General features: G+C 46.8%; 1 protein-coding gene across 1 annotated transcript; it reads right to left on the bottom strand.

The window, feature by feature from the left end:
* Positions 1 to 11,298: 11,298 nt before the first annotated feature.
* LOC120941586 (forkhead activin signal transducer 3-like) lies at positions 11,299 to 20,597 on the bottom strand. Its single transcript, XM_040355087.1, has 2 exons — positions 20,419 to 20,597; positions 11,299 to 11,985 (listed from the first exon to the last, which is right to left on the bottom strand). The coding sequence occupies exons 1-2, from the start codon at positions 20,555 to 20,557 to the stop codon at positions 11,645 to 11,647; spliced, it is 480 nt and encodes a 159-aa protein (XP_040211021.1). The 5' UTR covers positions 20,558 to 20,597; the 3' UTR covers positions 11,299 to 11,644.
* Positions 20,598 to 21,097: the final 500 nt, after the last annotated feature.

Here is a 21,097-nt window from a genome sequence, read left to right as displayed (position 1 = left end):
TCTTTGTCGGTCTGCGTCCCTGCCACACCCGTTGTTGGAGTCGCCTGCGCAGGGGGGTAACAACTGCCAATTGCATCGCCTGAACGGCGGGGGCAGGCACTAAGTGGGTACTGCCCAGCTCAGGAGGGACCCATGGACCCAGTGGGCCCGGAACCCGAGGCGCACTCCCTTCCAACCTACGTAATACCCGTAAGGCATCCCACACCCCCCCTTCCCCTGAGGGACTAAGGACCGCCACCCCCCCACTAATTTCCTGCGAACCTACCCCCCCTTCCCCCCGCAACAAAGTGAGATGTTGGCTTACCAGTTCGGCGCGGCCGTGCAGGTCCTCCAGCCGATGTGTTCGCTGATCGTCCATCCTCCGCGGGGTCCTCCGGCAGCTCCCCCGCTTCACTGCTACTGGATCCCGTCGCCGCCTGCCCATGTGGTCGCTGACGCACCTCTCTTCCTCCCCGACCGCTGGACACAGCTGGCGTTGTGACAGGTATGGGAGCAACCACCCCCCGAGGGCTCTCGTCTCCATCGCTGCTGAACTCCTCGATCAGCTCCTCCCTCAGCACTGCAGCCTGAGCACCACTGCCCCTCCGGCCTACCCTCCCAGGCTCCGACCGAGGCCTGGAGGCGGGATCTCCCGACTGGCGTGAATGGCCTGGTGTCGATCCCGAACCCTCACTAGCCGCGTCCCCACCGCGTGAGAAGCCTGCGCTCCAAGAAAGGCCGGCGACTGTGGGAGGATCCTTCCCTCACCGGGCCGAATCCCCCCCCCCCCCCGACCGGAACATCGCCACCAGGGGCAGCCACGTGGATCTGGGCCCGCACCAACACAGGGGAAGTAGGCCTGGACAGCCGCGAGGCCTTCCCGCCAAACTGCATACCCCCCGTTTTTAAGAATCAATGTAGTTTCAAAACTAGAATATACTTCAAATTCAATACAAATTCAGTTTATAGTGTAAAAAATAAAAAACAGATCAAATATCACCAAAAGAAAGATCTATTTGTGGTAAAAAAAAAAGGATGTCTATATTTGGGTACAACATTGCACGACCGCACAATTGTCAGTTAAAGCAGTGCGGCCGTGCCATTAAAGGGGTAAAACCTTCTGGAGCTGAAGTGGTTAACACATACAAAGAAAAACCCTCTTACTAATAACTGGTGTGATGTGGGAAACCCAGCGATTCCTGTGCGGGTTCCTGCATTGCATCTAAATTGCCAGCAGTTCACACTGACATCTGAACACTGCCAATGTGAAGTTAAGGACCCCCCAGATTGGTTTCATCACAGTGTGTATTGTGATACAGAAATTGGATGGCATGGGTGTGAACACCTATGCCAACTGATTCCAGTGTGGACCAAAAAAAGTGTCCTGAACCATTTTGGTCCAAATGTGATGCAAATTCAGCCCTACAAACTGTATACAAACTGTAGGGCTGAATTTGCATCAGACATTGCATGTGATCTTCACAGCAATGCGGTGCAAATCACATGTGATGTCTAATAGGGATGAGCTCCAGCGTGTTCGCACACTCCACGTGCAGAGCCCGCCAGGAAGTCTGCAAGGCACTGCGCTAATCGCAGCCAGGGAGACATTTCCCGATGCTTGGCTGCAGAGATCGGGAAATGTCTCCCTGGCTGTGATTAGCGCAGACTTCCTGGCGGACTCTGCACGTGTACCATGCGAACACGCCAGAGCTTATCCCTAATGTCTCATCGCAATAGTGTGAACCCAGCCTAAAGCAGGTAGAGAAGTGACATATTGTCTCCTAGGCACCGGCAATGAGGCCTATTACACTTTACTTGCCCCACCCCTTAGCGTCCTGTAATTGTGTGTGTTTGGGAAAGGGGGAACTAGGTCTGATTAGTGAACTATAAGCCCATTTACTGCCAATGCTAGTTATTTGGTGTTATGCTGACCCACTCACGATCTTTAATACATTCTGACCAAAAGCATGTATGTCATGACATGTTAAGGACCAATCCTAGTGACCACTTATCCCCTTAACCCCCCCTTATGTACTACCCCACTAACCCCAATGATACAAGGGACAACGTTGTGGAGTAAAATTGGCCTTCTTTATTTAACCAATAAAATTTTAACATAAATAACCGTTTAAATAACTTTTTAAATAACTATATACATATTTTCCAACCCTTGGTGGTCTAACGGACCACCCCTCAACTTGGACACTGGGACAATACTTATCACCTAGGCCTCAGTCGCAAGACACCGACTCAGAGGCATTAAAACCGTCCTCAGTGACCTAACACTTTAACCCCTTCCTGGTTAACACATGCCAACCGAAAGGTACACAATAACCCCCCATACCACGTATGGGTACAAACTTTTCCTACCCCAACGACCAGACTTTTTAGTCTTACAGAGACCCAAAAACGCCACAGCTCTCAAGGATAAAGCCTTAGCCTTGCGAGCACCTCCAAACCCCCAGGGCCCTCTGGACTCCCTCCTGCAGCCCTAGCACCCACAAGGCGATGCCCACCTCATTGAGGTGAACCCCATCCCTGCGCAGATACCATGTGTCAACTTCCAGCTCCCTATGGCGCACCACCAATCCACCATTACGCTCAAAGAACCTCCCAACCTCCTTGTTTACCTTCACCCGGGCCTTGTTCACCTTCTCAACCGACCAGGCCCACCTCCAAGCCGTTCTACCCACCATGTCGGACCAGATGATAATCATACCCGGAAACAGGGAGCTCAATCTAAGAAACATATTTCACGTCCCTTATCAATTGGTGCATAGACCTGGACCCCATGTCATTACCGCCTGCGTGGAGCACCAGGACATCAGGTGCCCTGTCCAGACGCGCAAACCTCAGCACCTCCGGCATGACCCTGCTCAAGACCAACCCCGGTAACCCAATCCACCTGACCTTCTCGCCAAGGGATGCCTAGTTGCCTCCCGTTGGGCCGAACATCAACCTGTCTGGCCCCCCTATACACGTATGAATGGCCTAGGATCCAGACCAAGCAATTCTCACCACCTGAAAAACATTAAACGCACACAAACTTCCAGAAAGAAATCCCCCTTACCAGTTTTCACACCCTTTAAACAAAACTGCCCCACCAATGAATGCTCTTGACCCAGAACTCACTCATGAATCAAATGAGGGCGAATGTAAATCCTAAATCTCTCCGAGTCCCACCGCCCAATCCTCTTCACCACATCCGCAGTCAAACCAGCCCGGGCGGCTTCAGTAGCAGCCCCAATCCGGAATGAATGCGCTGCATAATCTCTTGGGTCATACCCTGCCACCCTCAGACCTTTCCGGAAAACCGCCACGAACTGGAATTTTGACAGCGCCGACCCATCCTGATGCATTAAGAAGGACCCTACCAGTCCAGGACGCATGGAACGAAAAGCTTCCACCGCCCGTACAGGACAAATTTCCGCTCCAGGAACACTAAACAACTGGAGCCGCAGTCAGTCAGTCAGTCAGTCAGTCAGTCAGTCAGTGTCAGAGGTGGAGTAGGGTGCTTCGGACCTTCCGCTTACGAGCCTGCTCCCACCCAGACCTGGCAGTCAGAAACTAGGCAGACTAGGCAGACTTTCCATTACCTGTGCTGCACAAGAAACAGCTCCTAGGAACCAGGAACCTAGGAACCAGGAATCCAGCTCTCTCCTCTCCTCGTGGACTCCTTCCTGCTCCGCAGGTAAGACCCTGTTCTCTCAGGGCCTACCATCTTGGGGAACCACTGACGGCCGTCCTTTTCAGGGCAGCCGTCACACAGACCCCACACTGCGGCTCTCTATTTTTCTCGGCATCCTCTCTCGCACGGCCACCCACGATTGTGGTTGCCCCCAGACACCCCCCCTGGGTGTATTTTCGGCGCTTTTTGGCGTTTTTACACGCCCGCGCCAGCCTGCTACTTTTCGCGGCCGCCGCGCCTCAGGAAAGTCCGCGGCTTCAGCCGCGGCCTACCGGCGCTCCGACCGTTTCTCCCTGCACCTACCACCAACAGTGCAGTTTTCGTTGTTTATCGCCCCTGCACCCCTAGAGGTCCCCTCCACCCCCCCTATTAGCAACCAGATCGGTGGAATCATTTTCTTACCTACCTGATTGCTCCCCCAGCCTGGGTCCTGTGTCTTTGCCTGGCGGCCATCTTGGTGCACCCCAGCAACAGTGACACCCAGCATCCCCCCCCCCCCCTTTTCCCCTCATTAAGTCATCAATCTTTGATCCAGGGCTTGAGCCGATCGCCTTTAGGGATCAGGAAGGAATTTTTTTCCCTGCCGCAGCACATTGGCCAGCTTGCCCAGGGTTTTTTTGCCTTCCTCTGGACCAAGGATTGCTGAGAGCGAGGATTCCCTGAATCCTCTCTCACCAAACACCCGCACCCCCCCTCACGGTGACTGGCAACAATGGTTAAATTGAGATACTCTGCGGAAACCATTTGGGGTCTGAGACAATTCGCAACAATATTACCTGCCGTCACCACAAAAGCCTTAAAATCGGATCAACTTTTGAGAATCGATCGACGATCGATCATCAAAAATTTCAACCATTCAACACAGCTCAAGCACATATCATGTGCGTTGCTTAACACTAGATCGGCAGTTAAACACCGCTCAGAAATCCATGATTTCTTACTACAAAACGATCTAGACTGCCTCTTTATTACAGAAAGTTGGCTGTCAGACGACTGCAACACCATTCTCGGAGAATTGGTGCCAGAAAATTATCGCATCCTAACGGAAAATAGAATAGGGCAAAGAGGAGGAGGCCTGGCGGTGATTCATAAGTCGCATATTGCAATCACTAAACCGGTCCTTCAAAATCCTCTACCTTTTATGGAAACCCTTACGCTTCAACTTCAAGCTCACTCTCAGGAGACCGTTCACATTCTCCTCTGCTACAGGCCCCCTGGGCCCAAATCGCAGTTGATTCCAGCATTAACGGAGTTCATTTCCACTTACTCCCTTAACAGCAATCATCTTTTGCTGCTCGGGGATTTCAATTTGTGGGCCAACTCCTCACAGGATCCCATCGCGGAGGCCTGCATCGACCACCTGGAAGGATTAGGACTTCAGCAACTTGTATGCGGTCCCACGCATGCCTCAGGTCACACACTCGACCTAATTTTCAGACAAAATCTGAAAATAAACATTTTGGGAAATGAACCTTTGCCATGGACAGACCACCATGCAATTAGCTTCATAATTCCCAGAACTTCACTAGTCATGAAAGTACCCAAGCCGGTGACAACACACTGGGCTAGATCTCAGAAGAAGCTCCACTCGGAACTCTTCAGATCTACCCTGGGAAACCGAATTGGGGCTATTCCTCCTCAGCTAGCAGCCTCAGATACTTTGGATGCCATAAATGCAGCTCTGCTACAGTCAGCCGACTTAGCAGCACCAAAGCGCAAACTCCGCAGCCGGGCAAAAAAGTCCAGCTGGTTCAATAACCAGCTGTCGCTATTGAAGCAAGAGCGCAGAAGGGCGGAAGCCGCCTGGAAAAGAAGTCCTTCAGAAGACCGCCTCAACTTCTACAAAGCAGTAACAACACGATATCACAAGGAAATTTTCAAAGCCAAAAAACTGCACTTTTCTATGGTAATTAACAGCGCAAGGAATCGCCCACGCGAACTCTTCAGGTTGGTCACCCAGACCATGAATCCGGGATGTCTTGAAGTTCCCACTTCAGACACCCAAGAGTTCTGCAATGAACTATCGGATTTCTTCATCAACAAAATTGAAAAAATTCGGGTAAGTATTCGGCAAAACAATACTCCACTCAGCCCCCTCTTCAATCAATACACCGACGGAACGCCTCTACAATCAACTAAGTTCACTTTGGAACCCATCTCCATCGATACCACAAAAAAATTCATTGGTGCACTGCGCAACAGCACAGCACCCAATGACATCATTCCCACCAAGCTACTGAAGGAATGTGCCGACATCCTGGCGCCTCCGATCACGCAGCTTATAAATCAGTCATTTAAGGAAGGCATAGTGCCTTCCCTGCTGAAAGAGGGCACAATCCTGCCGATCTTGAAAAAACCTAATTTGGATCCTATGGACCCAACTCACCGCCGTCCCATAACAGGTCTAAATGCTCTGTCCAAGATAATGGAGAAAGTGGTGGTAAATCAGCTGCAACAGCATCTGGACACCCACAACCTACTCGATCCATTTCAATCCGGGTTCCGTCCCGGACACGGTACAGAAACGGCCTTACTGAAAATATGGGACGATGCGCTCGAGGCCGCAGACGAAGGAGAATCGTGTCTCCTGGTTCTGCTGGACCTAAGCGCAGCTTTTGACACAGTAGACCATAAATTGCTACTGAGACGACTAACAGAAGTCGCCGGAGTCTCAGAAGATGCCTTACCATGGTTCTCCTCTTTTCTCGGAAACCGATCACAAACAGTGAAACTGGGATCCTTCACCTCAGAAAAACGCACGGTGCCATGTGGGGTCCCCCAAGGATCCCCCCTATCACCGGTGCTGTTTAATATCTATCTTCGTCCTCTCTTTGATATTATCGGTAGCCAAGAACTACTCTATCACTCTTATGCAGACGACACGCAGTTGTATTTTCGCATCTGCCATAAAAAGGATCATCATCTCAGATTAGAGAAATGTCTCTCTTCAATAGAAAACTGGATGACTAAGAGTTATCTCAAACTCAATAGCGCTAAAACTGAACTCTTTATCTTCGATGCCAGTTGGAAGAAACAACCGACAACAAACTGGACACCATCTCCCATCCTGGGACAAATCATCTCCCCTAGCTCCAAAGTCAAAAGTCTGGGAGTCACGTTTGACACCTTCATGACAATGGACGCACAAATAGGGTCAGTAGTCAGCGGGGCGCACCATTTGATGCGCCTACTACGCAGACTGATTCCATTTATCCCCAAAGAAGACGTAGCAGTCGTGGTGGGAACAATCGTGAATTCCAGACTGGACTATGCAAATGCCCTTTACCTCGGGCTCCCCAAGTACCAAATCGCTCGTCTTCAAGTCGTACAGAATACGGCCGCCAGACTGGTGACTGGGAAAAAATCTTGGGAATCAATCTCACCTTCATTGAGATCCCTTCACTGGTTGCCAGTGAAAGACAGAATTGCATTTAAAGCACTCTGCCTGACACATAAGTGCATCCATGGGAAGGCTCCTAGATATCTATGCGACAAGATCAAACCGCACAATTGCAACCGCATTCTGCGATCCACCGACCAAAATCTGGTCAAGGTTCCTAAAACCAAATACAAGTCCAAAGGAGAAAGAAGGTTTGCTTTCCAGGGCCCCAGGCTTTGGAATGCTTTACCAACCAGCATTCGGTTGGAGCAAAACCACCTGTCCTTCAGAAGGCAGATCAAAACCCTGCTTTTCTGATAGGCATGAGACACAAACAACAAGCGCCCAGAGGCGATTCAGTTCGCATGTGCCGCGCTATATAAATTTTTTCATTCATTCATTCATTACCCCTTTGGTCCGTCTTCGACCTGCGCACCCAAACTCCCCTTCCAAAATCTCCACATCCTGAAGCAACAAACCACCTTGCACCCCTCGTGAGGAACTGACTAGTTCACCCACCCTGAGCGCCCCGAAAAAGGCCAGCGCAAAGGCGGCCTTGAACAGTGCACACTCATATGCCGTTGAACACACTGCTGGTAACTGCAGAAAGAGGTTCTGAAGCATCCCAAACGACACCTGCTGAAGGTGATCCGCCGCCTTCCTACCCTTCCTGTACCCTTTTACCATCTGCCTCACCCAAAATTCCTTCGTGTAGTCCGTCATCCCGTGCCACTTAAAGAAAAAGGTCAAACCTGATAACACCCGATCTATCGCTGACACCGACACCCCTTGCTCCATCTTCAAAGTAAGAAAATACAGCACAGCGATGCCAGCCTCCTGCCCGACCGGGGTGATCCCCAGTCCCAGAGCCAGCTCCACCCATTCTCTCCATACCTTGGAGTAGGCTTCCCACGTAGCCCCGCTCACCGACCGCTGGATCCACCTTGCTGAGCTGTCAAAACAATGTCCCACATCCAATCGGGACAGGGAACTCCGTGTTGCTCCGCTGCTGGTGCCAACTCCCAGAACCTGTCCCACTGAAAACGAGACAAGGCATCAGCCAAAGTGTTCTCGAACCCCCGGAAGGTGCACAGCATACATGTATACATTTAGTGCAAGCACCGTAGCACCAAATGACGCAGTAAACTCACCACCGGCGATGCCACCACCGGGATGCCGCCGACATGCGATTCACTACCTGTACCACCCCCAAGTTATCGCAATTGAAGCGCACTTTCAAATTCTGCAATGACTCACCCCACAGTTCCAGTGCCACCACTATCGGGAAGAGCTCCAGAAGCACCAGATTCTTCAAGAAACCTGCCTCCTTCCACCTACTTGGCCAAGCCTCCGCGCTCCACTTACCTTGGCAAAACGCTCCATAGGCCGCAGCGTCCGTAAACAACTCCAAGTCGAAGTTGCTAACGGGCCCAGACATCCACAAAGCTTGGCCATTAAAGGATCTCAGGAACTTGTGCCAGACCCTCAAGTCGGCTCTGTGCTCCCCAGTGAGTCACGAAGTGCGTAGGGTTCCACACACCAGCCGTCTCTCCCAACAACCTGCGGCAAAACACCCTGCCCATGGGGATAATCCTGAAGGCGAAGTTGAGCTTCCCCCAACGGCATACTGCGCAGCTGAATCTTACGCAGCCCAATTGTCCCCCTAACTTCCGCCTTCAACGCTTCCAGCTTATCCTCCGGTAGTCGACACTCCATCTTTATCAAGTCTAACGCAATACCCAAGAAAACAATGGAGGTCGTGGGACCTTCAGTCTCGGGTGCCAGGGGAACCCCGAAACGGTCCGCCACATACTGCAACGTGCCCAACAGCACTGAGCATGTTAGATTGAGGGGTGTGTGATCGAGAGTCCTAGTGTAGATACAGCACCTCATCTCAAAATGTATTCAAAAGAGGGGGGTTGGAAGGGTTAGGGGGATTATTGCGGTGCAAGAATAGGAACCAGACAAGTTTGTGTGTATGTACGCCCTCTGTCGAAGTCCTATGACGAAACGCGTCAGGGCGTGGCTTCTCACGACGCTCAGGAAGTGACGTTTGCGCTCCACCAGTGCCTCGGCTGGAACCGGAAGTTGACAGTCTCTGTGAGACTGAACCAGGACCAGTGCGACGCTTTACCTATTATCCAGGATTTGGTGATTATGCGCTTTTTAAATACTTTTATTGTACGTTCAATGGTTGAAGGGGTTTTTGCTTCTGTGGGCTACTATTTTTGATCCATTAAAAACGGAATTATGCTATGGCACTTTCTCTGTCTTTTTTTCTGGTTTAAATTGGAGCTCCTATACAGATGTGTTTGATTACCCTGCTTGAAGGCTGATTATCAGTTTGGAGTTACGCATACATCGCCCTGTATTATTTACTTTCTGGTGAGTGTGTACCCCAGAGGGGGCTTATTGTGTCCCACGTGGTGTCTCTAGAGGAGTTCGGGTGGAAGGTGCTTACTATCTGTCCTTTCTTAAAGTGGACCACACTTCTATTTGGAACTTTTTTGCCTATACCTCACTGATTTCCTTCACGCAACATTGGAGTGTAGACGTGGTGCCTTGTGCATCTACACTAGAACTGTCACCATTAGCGCCGTTTGTGATCTTAATATCTGTGCATTTATGCTCTCTTAATTTTGATCATTTTTATTATGTATAATGGAAAGATTTATTCAAGTTACAAAATAAAATTTAGTTCGATATACAGTGAAGACATAAATATTTTGTGGGAGCAGATTCTAGAAATATGTTTTGTCCGATCTAGTCGACCCTACTAGTTTCGCCACTTGGCTTCTTCAGGGGAATTAGGACAAGATCGTCTCTAAATTACTCTAAGGAAAAAAACTAAAACCGTTTTAGCACATGCATACATTATGAGCATTTGAAAGACTTTAGCTGTACATTTTCAACAATATATAATATGGATTGAAAAATAATAAAAAAATAATAAGTTTGGCTGAGATATCTGGCGAGGCAGTATGGACCATGGTTCATAAGAAGGGCGTGTGCCTATACCCACAGCCATCAATCAGCCCTTGCTGATCAGCCCATGGAAAGAGGCTGACGGCAAATTCCATAAGGTAGGAAAATTCAACCTACCCTAGCTCCATGCACAGCCAGCCAGGGAGAAACCCCCCTTAGGGTGGATGTTGAAATCCGACCCAAGCGAAATGGCTAATGTGTTTAGAAAGTAAGTATGCAGTATGCTTGGGTCCGGATTTCAACATCCACCCTCTTTCTAAACACATTAGCCATTTCGCTTGGGTCCGGATTTCAACATCCACATAATATTTTGCTGTGGGACGTTGAAGCTTTTTTTTACTCCCACCTTTCAGTAACGGCAATATAGTGCAGTGGCTCAGCTCAGGTCCTCCATGCTGCTGTCCACTTCTAGGAATTCTGCCCTTCGTTCTCTGCAGCTTTGTCCCTCAATAGGATGCATAGGCTGACTATAGAGGTGAGCAGGAGGAGCCTAACATGCAGGAAGTGGATGGGAGCAGTGATTGCGCACATACGATTTTTTTTTTCTCCTTGTCATTAGCAAAATGCTGCATTTCGCTGCTCTTAGGAAACTGAAAGACGCCCTACCCTCACTCTCCAGCGCTCTATACACAGGAGATGTTTTTCTCCGTGGCTGTCCTCTCTTCCGCCCACAGGTTGCTATTGGAGGGAAGAGAGCAGTCTCCTCCCGTTAGCAGCTATCGAGATTCCTGCTCTGCCTGATACTTATGACACCACCGTCACTTCTGATCAGCGCGGCTCCAGTGCGCCCCTCCCCCTTCATGTTATACTCCGCCCTGGGCACCCGCCCCTTCTGCCCACCCCTAGTACCGGCCCTGGCCACGTGCTGCCCTAAACTTGGGGCTATCAAAGACCGTTGTATTGGGAGGGAAATCTGACAGGGAATTCCTGGCTTTAGAGGTGGGAGATATTTGAGGTTTCAGATTGGGAGGGTAGAAATCCCTCAGCTCTGCATAGGTGGAGCTAGAGTATGGGGAAGACATGTAGTTAGAGTGAGAAGTTGGGAGTAAAGCAGCAGGGAGGGGCTAGCACATTGGGGGGCACACATTGAGTATGATAAAAGGTTGAGGTATACACTTGTGGGTTGGTACTGGGGACCTTAAGTGGTTAAAATACAAAAAAAATACTTTTGGCTGTAATACATTGCACATATTACCAATATTAAGAATTATTTTTTTTTCCCTCCTTTCAGCAGCTTAGTAGACTGCCCCCTACTTAACCTTATGCGGTAGCATCTGAATTGTGTTGGTCAACTAATGGTGTTTAATTTAGTTGATGAATACATTTAACAAAATTAACACTGGTGCCAACGTCATCGGGTAAGACTTCAAGTGCAGCTAGTCCTTGGGACAAAAATGAAACCTTCTTGTCAACATCTGGCCAATCGGTAACCATTGGGTACGTGCTGCCCTGGGAACTTGGGGCCATCAAAGACCATTGTATTGGGAGGGAAATCTGACAAATATCCTGGCTTCAGAGGGTCAAGGTGGGGGAGATATTTAAGGTCTCAGATTGGAGGGTAGAAATCCCTCAGCTCTGCATAGGTGGAGCTAGAGTATGGGGAAGACATGTAGTTAGAGTGAGAAGTTGGGAGTAAAGCAGCAGGGAGGGGCTAGCACATTGGGGGGCCACACATTGAGTACGATAGAAGGTTGAGGTGGGTTGTACACTTGTGGGTTGGTACTGGGGACTGAGCCTCTGCTTTTCCTCTGACTGCAGTATTTTCTTGTGAAAGATGAGTTCTGAAAATTGAAAGGTCTGTAGGGCCGTCCATGCAGGATATATGGACAGGTCATGAGGGTAGGCCGGGTGATCACCGTATTCTGCAGCTTCGTGGCTTTGAAGGAAATCGGTCTTGCATCTATCGTCCAGTAGTTGTCTTTAGCCTGTGGCTTCAGTGGATCTTTCAGGACCTGCAAAGAGGCAGAAGATGTTGGAAGTGTAAGCTGGCACAGCAGATTCACACATCTATTACAGGTCAGGGTAAAAACCCTGTAACCCATTTATGATCAAAATAATTTCTCAATCTGTACTTTGAAAATAAGTATTTTTTTTTTTAAGTGTATTTTGTGCGTGTACTCGAGGAGCAGGAGTTGGGAGTAGGCAGGCCTCCCCCAGAGGCAATCTGCCACCTTTCTCCATGCCCCGGGTGGCAATGGCGGGTGCGTGAGGGGGTCCTCCCACACAGCCCGCTCTACCTGCTCCGCTATGAAGCCCAACCGGGCAGAGGGACTCCCTATAAGGGAGTGAGAGGATCTAACCCGCTCAACTAGCCCCGTTAGTCCTTCGCCTCTTTTTAGAGACCGCGTGGTCAAAGTGCGTGCATGTTAACCCAATTTCGAGTGCGTGTAAGTGTGGTGGTTTTTGTGGGAGGGGGGTGGGCGTACTAAGCGCAGGCTTACCTCGCATACACACCCACCGGGAGCCGGGCTGAGACCACAAAACTGAATTCACATGCAGCCGGGACGGGATCCGAACCCCTAGCTGAAGAGGTGAATGGCTTGTCAGCGCAGTGCCAATCACGTTGAGCCACAGCAGCTCCAAATTTTTTATGTTTGTTTAACTTTGCAATATGTAGTAAATGAGCAAATGTTAAAAAGCCAATGGCAATTAAAAAATGGTTTAAAGTAGAACTTCAATCAGAACTCTGCTTTATATCGTGGGAGATGGTTGGGTATCCGATCACATGGAAAATTTCAGCTGTGATTTCTAAGAACTTATAGCACTGCTGTAACTCACTGTTGTCCCACACAGCCGGTACTGCCATCCAAAGGGCTCATACCAGCACCAGGGGAAATGCACAGAAGCAACTGATGGGATGCCGCACATTGAAGCCGCATCTCGCATTTTTTTTTTCGGTAAATAAGTCTACCTGAGTCGGCATGATAGTTTATAATTCCATTTTTAAATTGGTCATTAAAAACGACCGTGTAGACTCCAGAGCATTTTTTTCATCGTGAAAAATGGCCTTTAAAACCTGCTCTAATTTTCGCTGCGTTTTTCACATCGTGAAAAAAACGTGTGTGTGTGTGCGCGCTTTGACGAGAAACTGCACATGCTCAAAAGAAGTTATGGGATGGGAGCACTCGTTCTGGTAAAACTAGCGTTCGTAATGGAGATGGCACATTTGTCATGTTGTAAATTATTGTATCTTTAATGCAGCGCATTCTTCTTTTATAATGCTAGAATAATCAAATTCTTTTATAAAAGAAAAATATTACTGCGCTGATCCTATACAAAACGTGCACATATTAAACCTGTAAACCGGTGTATTCACCATTCATACAGGCGTAATACAGGGAACCTGCTGACATTACTGCTTATTATTTTATGCCTGATACAACTGCTGAAAATGTGAGTAAAATGTTATTATTTACTGCCTAGTAAACTTTTAAAACGGATTTACACTATGTGCATCTTTGCCTACTATATTCCTTCCCTTGAGCTGAATGTTTGAGCCTTCCATATGGATCTGAGTCCTTAAGATCACAAGCTGACCTAAAGTCGTCCCTTTTCTTGGTATAACCATTGCCTGCATTGGATTTCACCTTCCTGCTGGGAGCTGGATATTATCATTTACAAGCCTGTATGACCCATTAGGTAAAAGCCTATTCTGGGTCCATTGATTCCGGTAAGCCTCCATTCATTTCGGTGGTGGATTCACTTCACTTCATATCTGCGAAGACTAGTCACTTTATGATTGATTTTATTCACCAATTTCTGAACTGTTTCTAATTTTATTATTCATCAGAGACTTATCAGATTTTGTATCTATCTGTGGATTTACATTCACATATATGATCATATGCGATTGGATATTTTTTTCAATATATCTAATTTTCTTTTCACATCTACACTTTTTGTTTATTTGTTATTTTGCAGAATTGATCTATTCTGTGGTGTTGGCCGCAATTTATATGTTCATTTAAGTAGCGCGGTGTTGGTTATACTGTTAGTATAATTTTTTCACAATACTTTACATGTGGCTCTTTTCTGCGGTCCAATTACAGTATCTGTGCGGGGTTGCAGTGTTGTGACACCGCCACCAGTGCCTAAGGCCCAAATTGTATGGCCCTGTTCCAGTAATTTTCTTGGTTTGATTCTTTTATCATTTGAGTTCATTCTAGCTTTATCCTACGTTATCATAGTGTCATGTTTATTTCCCTTTACTAAATACTCATCATTGTCAATGTAAACACCACAAATATAGATTTCTTATTTTAGACAGCATTGATATTGTTATACCTGAAGGGTTCCACATGTACTGGCACTTTAAGGCTGGCTCCACCCAGCAGTGATGTCAAGGTGCATAGTAGCCATCTTAGAGAGAGCACATGTAGGAAGCAGATAACCTGTACTGTCCTGAGATGCATGTTACAGTGTACAGCCTGTACTGAATAAACATCTATTGTTCCAGACCATAGTCTTGTGTCCCTCACAACACAGAGGATATAACGGATATAATAAGCCAGACATTGTTCAGTATCCAAAAATATTTATTGTCTCACACTTAAAGTTTTTTTATTTTATTTTTTTCAAAATATCGTAATCTATTAATTTTATTTTTTTGGGGGGTCAAGACATATTTTTTGATTTGAAAGATTTTTTTTTTTTTTTTTTTTTTTTAAATCCCTCCCCAGCTCATCGACAAGACTCTTCAATTGTTCCAAATTTCGCTTTTTCTTTAGAACATTATCGAGGATGATGTTTGTTTCCTCTAATTCGGACATGCATGAGCTTATCTCCCCAATTAGGACATTGGCACTGTTGGTGTCCACTGTGCCCCCAACCGCTCCGACACCTCCTGAAATTTGGAAAAAAAACATGTATTAAAATTATGCAGGCCTACATGTATTACCTGAAGCTGTGCTGTATGACACTGACCTGATGTGGTGGGATTTTGCAATTGCTGCACATTCGTCGAGGGTGGGGCTTGTATATGTGTTAGCTTTGGCTGGTCGATTGTAGCAGCTTCATTGCGCCCAATGAGATTGTAAAAAGGATACATAAATCAAAAAGATTAGAGGCCTAAAAGAGGAATATTAATCATTCTTTTTAAAAAGTGTGGTACAATTGTCTGTTTTTACAATCCTTCTAAGCTTAACACAGGATTTTATCCATTACCAAAGCTGCTGCATTTCTCTATCTTTGGCCAAGTTTCCTACATGGAAAAACAACAAGTATACACTGGATCTCCTCTGTGTGACACCCTAACTGGGTTGTTCTTGTGGCCAACACTCAGTGCCGATCATGACCTCCCTGGGGCCAGAAGCAAAATGACATAGCACATGAAAAAAGAGAAGCGGGGGGCCGCTGACAGCGACAGGTCACATTAAAGAAAGTTGAGAAGTGGGGGGGAGGGAGTGTTCTGCTGTCGGAAATGACATCTTACATTAAATTGAGAAGGAAGGGTTGCTGACTTATTGCCTTTTCTCCCATGCAGCCAGCGAGTTGAGAAGCGGGGTGAGGGGGCGAAAATGACTTCTTACCAGGTTGGGCCTCTAGTTATTTGGGGGGCCCTTCACAGCTTTGAGGGGCCCTAAGCGGCTCGCATAGTGAGCCTATAGGGCCGATCGGCCATGCCAACCATTGTGCTACTGAGTCCATATGTGTAATCAACTTCTGCGCTCAGCATACTCTCCTTTTACTGTATATTGACGTGAGTTGGATTATTTAAATCTAGTTAATAACACATCTACAGTACATTCAATAAAAAATTGTCACATAAACTTAAATGGAATGACCAACCAAATATTATGCCCACAAACATGAACCTTGAAACATCTATTTTTGAACCGTATATATACACAACCTGAAATAAAAACCACAAATGCCGCAAAATAATAAAAATAAATAGTACACATGTTGAGTACACATGAAAATTACTTGCGTCCTTATGAGGACTTTTTTAATTCTCTCCATCTGCTCTGGATTTCTCCTTTCATGTCGCACCACTTCTTTCTTAAAGCGGTGGTTCCCCTAAAAATAAACTTTTGACATTGCATTTGCTATAATAATTACAATTAGAATCGACTGGTTTTATGTAAAAAATACCTCCGTACGTAGCGTTTGGTATATTCGTTCCCACCGCCACTTCCGGGTACGATGCTGGCGGTGGGCGTTCCTAATTGATGGACAGGCATCCGACCGACGCATCCATCGCGTCACGAGATGCCGAACGTCTGTGCGCATGCGCCGTATAGAGCCGCACCGACGTTCGGCTTCTTTCGGTATCTCGTGATGCGATGGATGCGTCGGTCGGATGCCTGTCCATCAATTAGGAACGCCCACCGCCAGCATCGTTTGCTGTAAGGCCCTAGTTGGCCATCATAGTCATACTCAAGAATTGCAACCATCTCCACCATCTCCTCAAAGTTGAGTCTGGTGGCTGGTTTACTGCTCCTTCTGCTGGTGTCTGCCTGGCCTCTCTCCACACTTGAGGTTGCAGATTCCTGGCTCTGAGTCTCCTCCATCATGTCTTCAGTGAAGTGCATTGACCGACCGAAAAGGGGCGTGCCAATTACTAGAACGATCGTCATAGGCGGGGATACATGCGGAGCTTCCCGCATGCGCAGTGTATAAAGGGATATTGCGTGAGTTAGAACGTCGTTCGCAGTCGGTAGAATGTCGGGCAAACGATCGTGCAGTACGACGATACGAAACTTGATTTTTGGACTTTATGATCAGTGGATGAGTGTTTGGGTTAGATATGGGTAGAAAGCTAAGGCTTGATTGACATTATTGTTTTTGGCTAAATTTTGACTTGCAGAAATAATGGAGGCCTTCATAGAACAGGAGTTATTCACAGTATTTGTTAAAAGGAGGCCACGGATGGCAACCCCCCTTTTTCTCTAATTTTACTTTCCCAAAAAAATTTATTGTGTCAAGATCTGGCATTGTAATGGCCCCCCACCCCTAAAATCGACATATTGTTGCCACACAGCACGTGCACTTTGGGGGGCAAAGCCTGTATGGACAGTCTCACGGGCCACCACCACTGGAAAATCAGTGGCCTCATCAGGCACAAGTGTCATGTAGTTTGTTGAGGGTCTCTTTAGGAAATTGTGCAATATGCAGGAGCAAAGTATGACATGGTTCTGATTCTACTTAAGAAACCTGCAGTCCTTATCTTGTTTGCACCGCCTGTATACTGCAGTTCAAAGTATAGGGAAAAAGGGTCTTGTCAGGGCCAATCCTCACTATAGGCTCACTATGCAAGCCACTTGGGGCCCCGCAAAAACGTGAAGGGCCCCCAAAGTACTAGAGTCCCCGTCTGGTAAGAAGTCTTGTAATGACCTGGGGGGAGTGGTGGCGGGAAACGCATGCTATTTTTTTTTCCCAATGATTTTTATCCATATTGCAGGGACCAAACATTACATTAAAGCCGCAAGCAGTATTAAATTACTTTTTTTCTGAGTAATCTCGTTGTGCAGGGACATTTCTAAACACGTGCCACTACTATAGACACCCAGCAGGTACCATATTTAAAAGGTTTTTTTTTTTCACTTTAAGCATCATTAAAATCGCTGCTCAAGAAAAAAATTGTTTTTAAAACTTTTTTTTTTTTCCATTGATACATGTTCCCTGGGACAAGACCCGGTTCTCAAAGACGTTTTCCATCAATAACTTGCATATTGGACTTTAAAATGAGCACTTTTGAATTCGAACGTTCGAGTCCCATAGACTTCAATGGGGTTCTAAATGTTCGTGCGAACGGACGGTCTGTTCGAACGTTCTGGTGCGAACCGAACCCGGGTATGTTCGGCTCATCCCTACTGACAGGTATGCTTGCTGTCATCCGGGGGGGCTCATATAGGAAAAGTCAACTGGGAGGATTCGCTCTCCTTATTCAACTAAGTCCTTTATTGAAACTGGCCTGTGGCAGAGTCCCTAGAGCTGGGTCTGTGAGACTCGTTCCTCCCAGCTAGTTCAGAGTGACGCTTTGGCTGCCAGGCCTATTAGAGGTGTCTGTCCGGGGGCACTTTACCCACTCCGAGCAGAGTGGTGACGAGTTGCTACAATTGGTACTATGCAGAGCAGTATTGATTGCTCCATTCAACATCCAGGCCTGATACCGCAAGGTTCTCTTCTCTTTCCTTCATCAACCTCGACCTTCCTAATACGTGTTGATGTTGGCTGTGTTTGGCCTGAGCAATAAAGCATTGAAAACCCTTTTATTGGCTGTCTGGACCTTCGCTCACTACCACTGTTCTCACAATTGCACCCCTAGACACCGCCAGGGTAACTTAACAGGCCAATCCCAAAATCAACCAGCGGCTCCTTCAGGGGTGAGAGAGGTATAGATATAGATATATTTTATATTTACTGGAAAGTACAAAATCTGGTGCAGCTCTCCATAGTGACCAATCGGCTTCAAATTTCAGCTTGTTCAATTAAGCTTGGACAATAACCTGGAAGCTTTTTGGTTTCTATGCAGAGCTGCACCAGATTTTGCACACTTCAGTTTTAGAACATCAACCTCTGCAGACCTGGCGACTCATGACCTCTGCATGGGCCTTAAAGGCCAACCCTAGGTAAAATTCTTTCCAACAGATTTTTCATCCCAAAGTAATTTGGAATTTTCAGTGCTCTGGAAGAGTTCTATCACCACATCTCCAAATTACAATAATTCCTATTATCACATTTGATTTGTGATTTGAGGACTATCCTGCAAGAGCCTTAAGAGGCCATCACATCCTAGGAGCAACAAGTCCTTACCCTTTCAGAAGCAACCATTGGAGGAGAGGTTGTGTCGTATAGAGTCTTTCCAGCCCTGATAATCCCCCTTAAAGATGGGGGAAGAGGATGCTTGGATCTTGAAAGATCTGCCAATAAAAAATAAAGTGACCATAAACAAAGATGCAGAATACCTCTCGCATTATATAGGTATAACCAGGTCTCCATAGTAACCAATCAACCTTCAAATGATGGCTTGTTCAGTTAGGCTTTGACCACCTGGAAGATTTATAGTTTCTATGCCGAGCGGCACCAGATTTTGCCCACTTCAGTTCAGAAAATCATCCCCTGCAGACCTGGCGACTGAACCTCTGCATGGGCCTTAAAGTCTAACCCTAGGTAAAATATTTCCAACAGATTTTTTTCATCCCAAAGTAATTCGGAACTTTACAGTGCTCTTTAAGAGTTTTATCAGAACATCTCCAAAAACAGGTCCACACTCTCCTATTACATTCACATTGTGATTAGGGATGAGCCGAACATACCCACGTTCAGTTTGCACCAGAACTTTCGAACGGATCATTCGCGCAAACATTTAGAACCCCATTGAAGTCTATGGGACTCGAACGTTCGAATTCAAAAGTGCTAATTTTAAAGCCCAATATTCAAGTTATTGTTGGAAAACGTCTTTGAGAACCCTGGTCTTGCCCCAGGGAACATGTATTAATGGAATTTTTTATTTTATTTTTAAACTATTTTTTTTCTGGAGCCGCGATTTTTTTTTTTTTTTTTTTTTTTTTTGATGCTTAAAGTTGAAAAAAATCGAATTCCTTTATCGTACCTGCTGGGTGTCTATAGTAGTGGCACGTGTTTAGAAATGTCCCTGCACAAAATGAGATCACTATAAGAAAAAAGTAATTTAATACTGCTTGCGGCTTTAATGTAATGTTTGGTCCCTGCAATATGGATAAAAATCATTGAAAAATGGCATGAGTTTCCCCGCAGTAACAGCAACAGCGTTTATGTGCAATTAAATAGCCCACGTGCAGTAACAGCAACTGTGTTTATGTGCAATTAAATAGCACACATCCACTGAGTACTATGTTTAGGTGTAAACTAAACAGCATACAGGCAATACAACACGTTGGAGCACTGCAGCTAGCACAATCTACTGCCTAACAAATGGGAATAGCTGATCTAGCTAAGCTATTTGTGTGTGTGTGTGTGATCTCCTCTACACACTGTAAATTTATCTAAACTGATTAGCCTGCCCTATCTGGTAGAAAAGTCTCTCTTAAACAACGCTGCAACACACTACACGCGGCCGCCTTGCAGGCAGCCTTATATAGTGTGGGACGTGTACTAAACTCCCTGACCATAATTGGCCAAAGCCACCCTGGCTTTGGCCAATTATGGTTCTTCGTTTTTTTGCGCGCTGTGATTGGCCAAGCATGCAGGGTCATGGTGCATGCTTGACCAATCATCAGCGCGCAATGCCGCAGTCAATTATGGGCCGTTGCGCGTCGCTCGAATTTGGCGCAAACGACCCATTTTGTTCGAAATTCGTCGAACAGACAATGTTCGAGTCGAACACAAAGCTCATCCCTAGTTGTGATTTGAGGAGTAGCCTTTAAGCAACCATCACACCCTAGGAGCAACAAGTCCTTACCTTTTCGGAAGCAGCCATTAGAGGAGAGGTTATGTCGTATAGAGTCTTTCCAGCCCTGATAATCTCCCTTGCAGAAAGGAAAGAGTATGCTTATCTCTTGTAGGATCTGCCAATAAAAAAATATATAGTTGTAAGTGACCATAAACCACGATGCATTATATAGGTATAACCAGGAGATCTGTGCTGAGTAGGGATGAGCTCCGCGTTCGATTCGAACGTATGTTCGACTCGAACATCGGTCGTTCGATCGTTCGTCGAAACTCGAACAAAACGGGTCGTTCGCGCCAAATTCGAGTGACGCAAAACGTCCCATAATTCACTGGGGCGTTGAGCGCTGATGATTGGCCAAGCATGCTGTATGTCCCGCATGCTTGGCCAATCACAGCGCTCAAAAAACGAAGAGCCATAATTGGCCAAAGCCAGGGTGGCTTTGGCCAATTATGGCTCAGGGGGATTAGTACACGCCCCCCCACTATAAAAGGCAGCCTGCACGGCTGCCTAGTGTAGTGTGTTGGCGGTTCTAGAGAAGATCAGTCAGTCAGACAGAGAGAGATAGAGAGATAGAGACACAGTGTCTTAACCAGATAGATAGATAGATAGATAGAGTAGGAAGTGTAGTCAGTATAGTTAAAAGTACAGTTTGTAGAGAATATATTCACATCCTTAGGCGTTGTCAATATAT

This window comes from Rana temporaria, chromosome 5 (assembly GCF_905171775.1).
Source record: "Rana temporaria chromosome 5, aRanTem1.1, whole genome shotgun sequence".
NCBI classification, from domain to species: Eukaryota; Metazoa; Chordata; class Amphibia; order Anura; family Ranidae; genus Rana; species Rana temporaria.
Note: the sequence above shows the minus strand (reverse complement) of the source record. Positions and strands in the feature narration are given on the sequence as shown.

Excerpts from the sequence above, each read along its gene's own strand:
- LOC120941586 (XM_040355087.1), bottom strand. The coding sequence starts at position 20,557 with ATGGTCACTTACAACTATATATTTTTTTATTGGCAGATCCTACAAGAG. Across the intron at positions 11,986-20,418 it reads CTCTAATGGCTGCTTCCGAA|AGGTCCTGAAAGATCCACTG; the intron begins AAGGTAAGGACT and ends CTGCCTCTTTGC.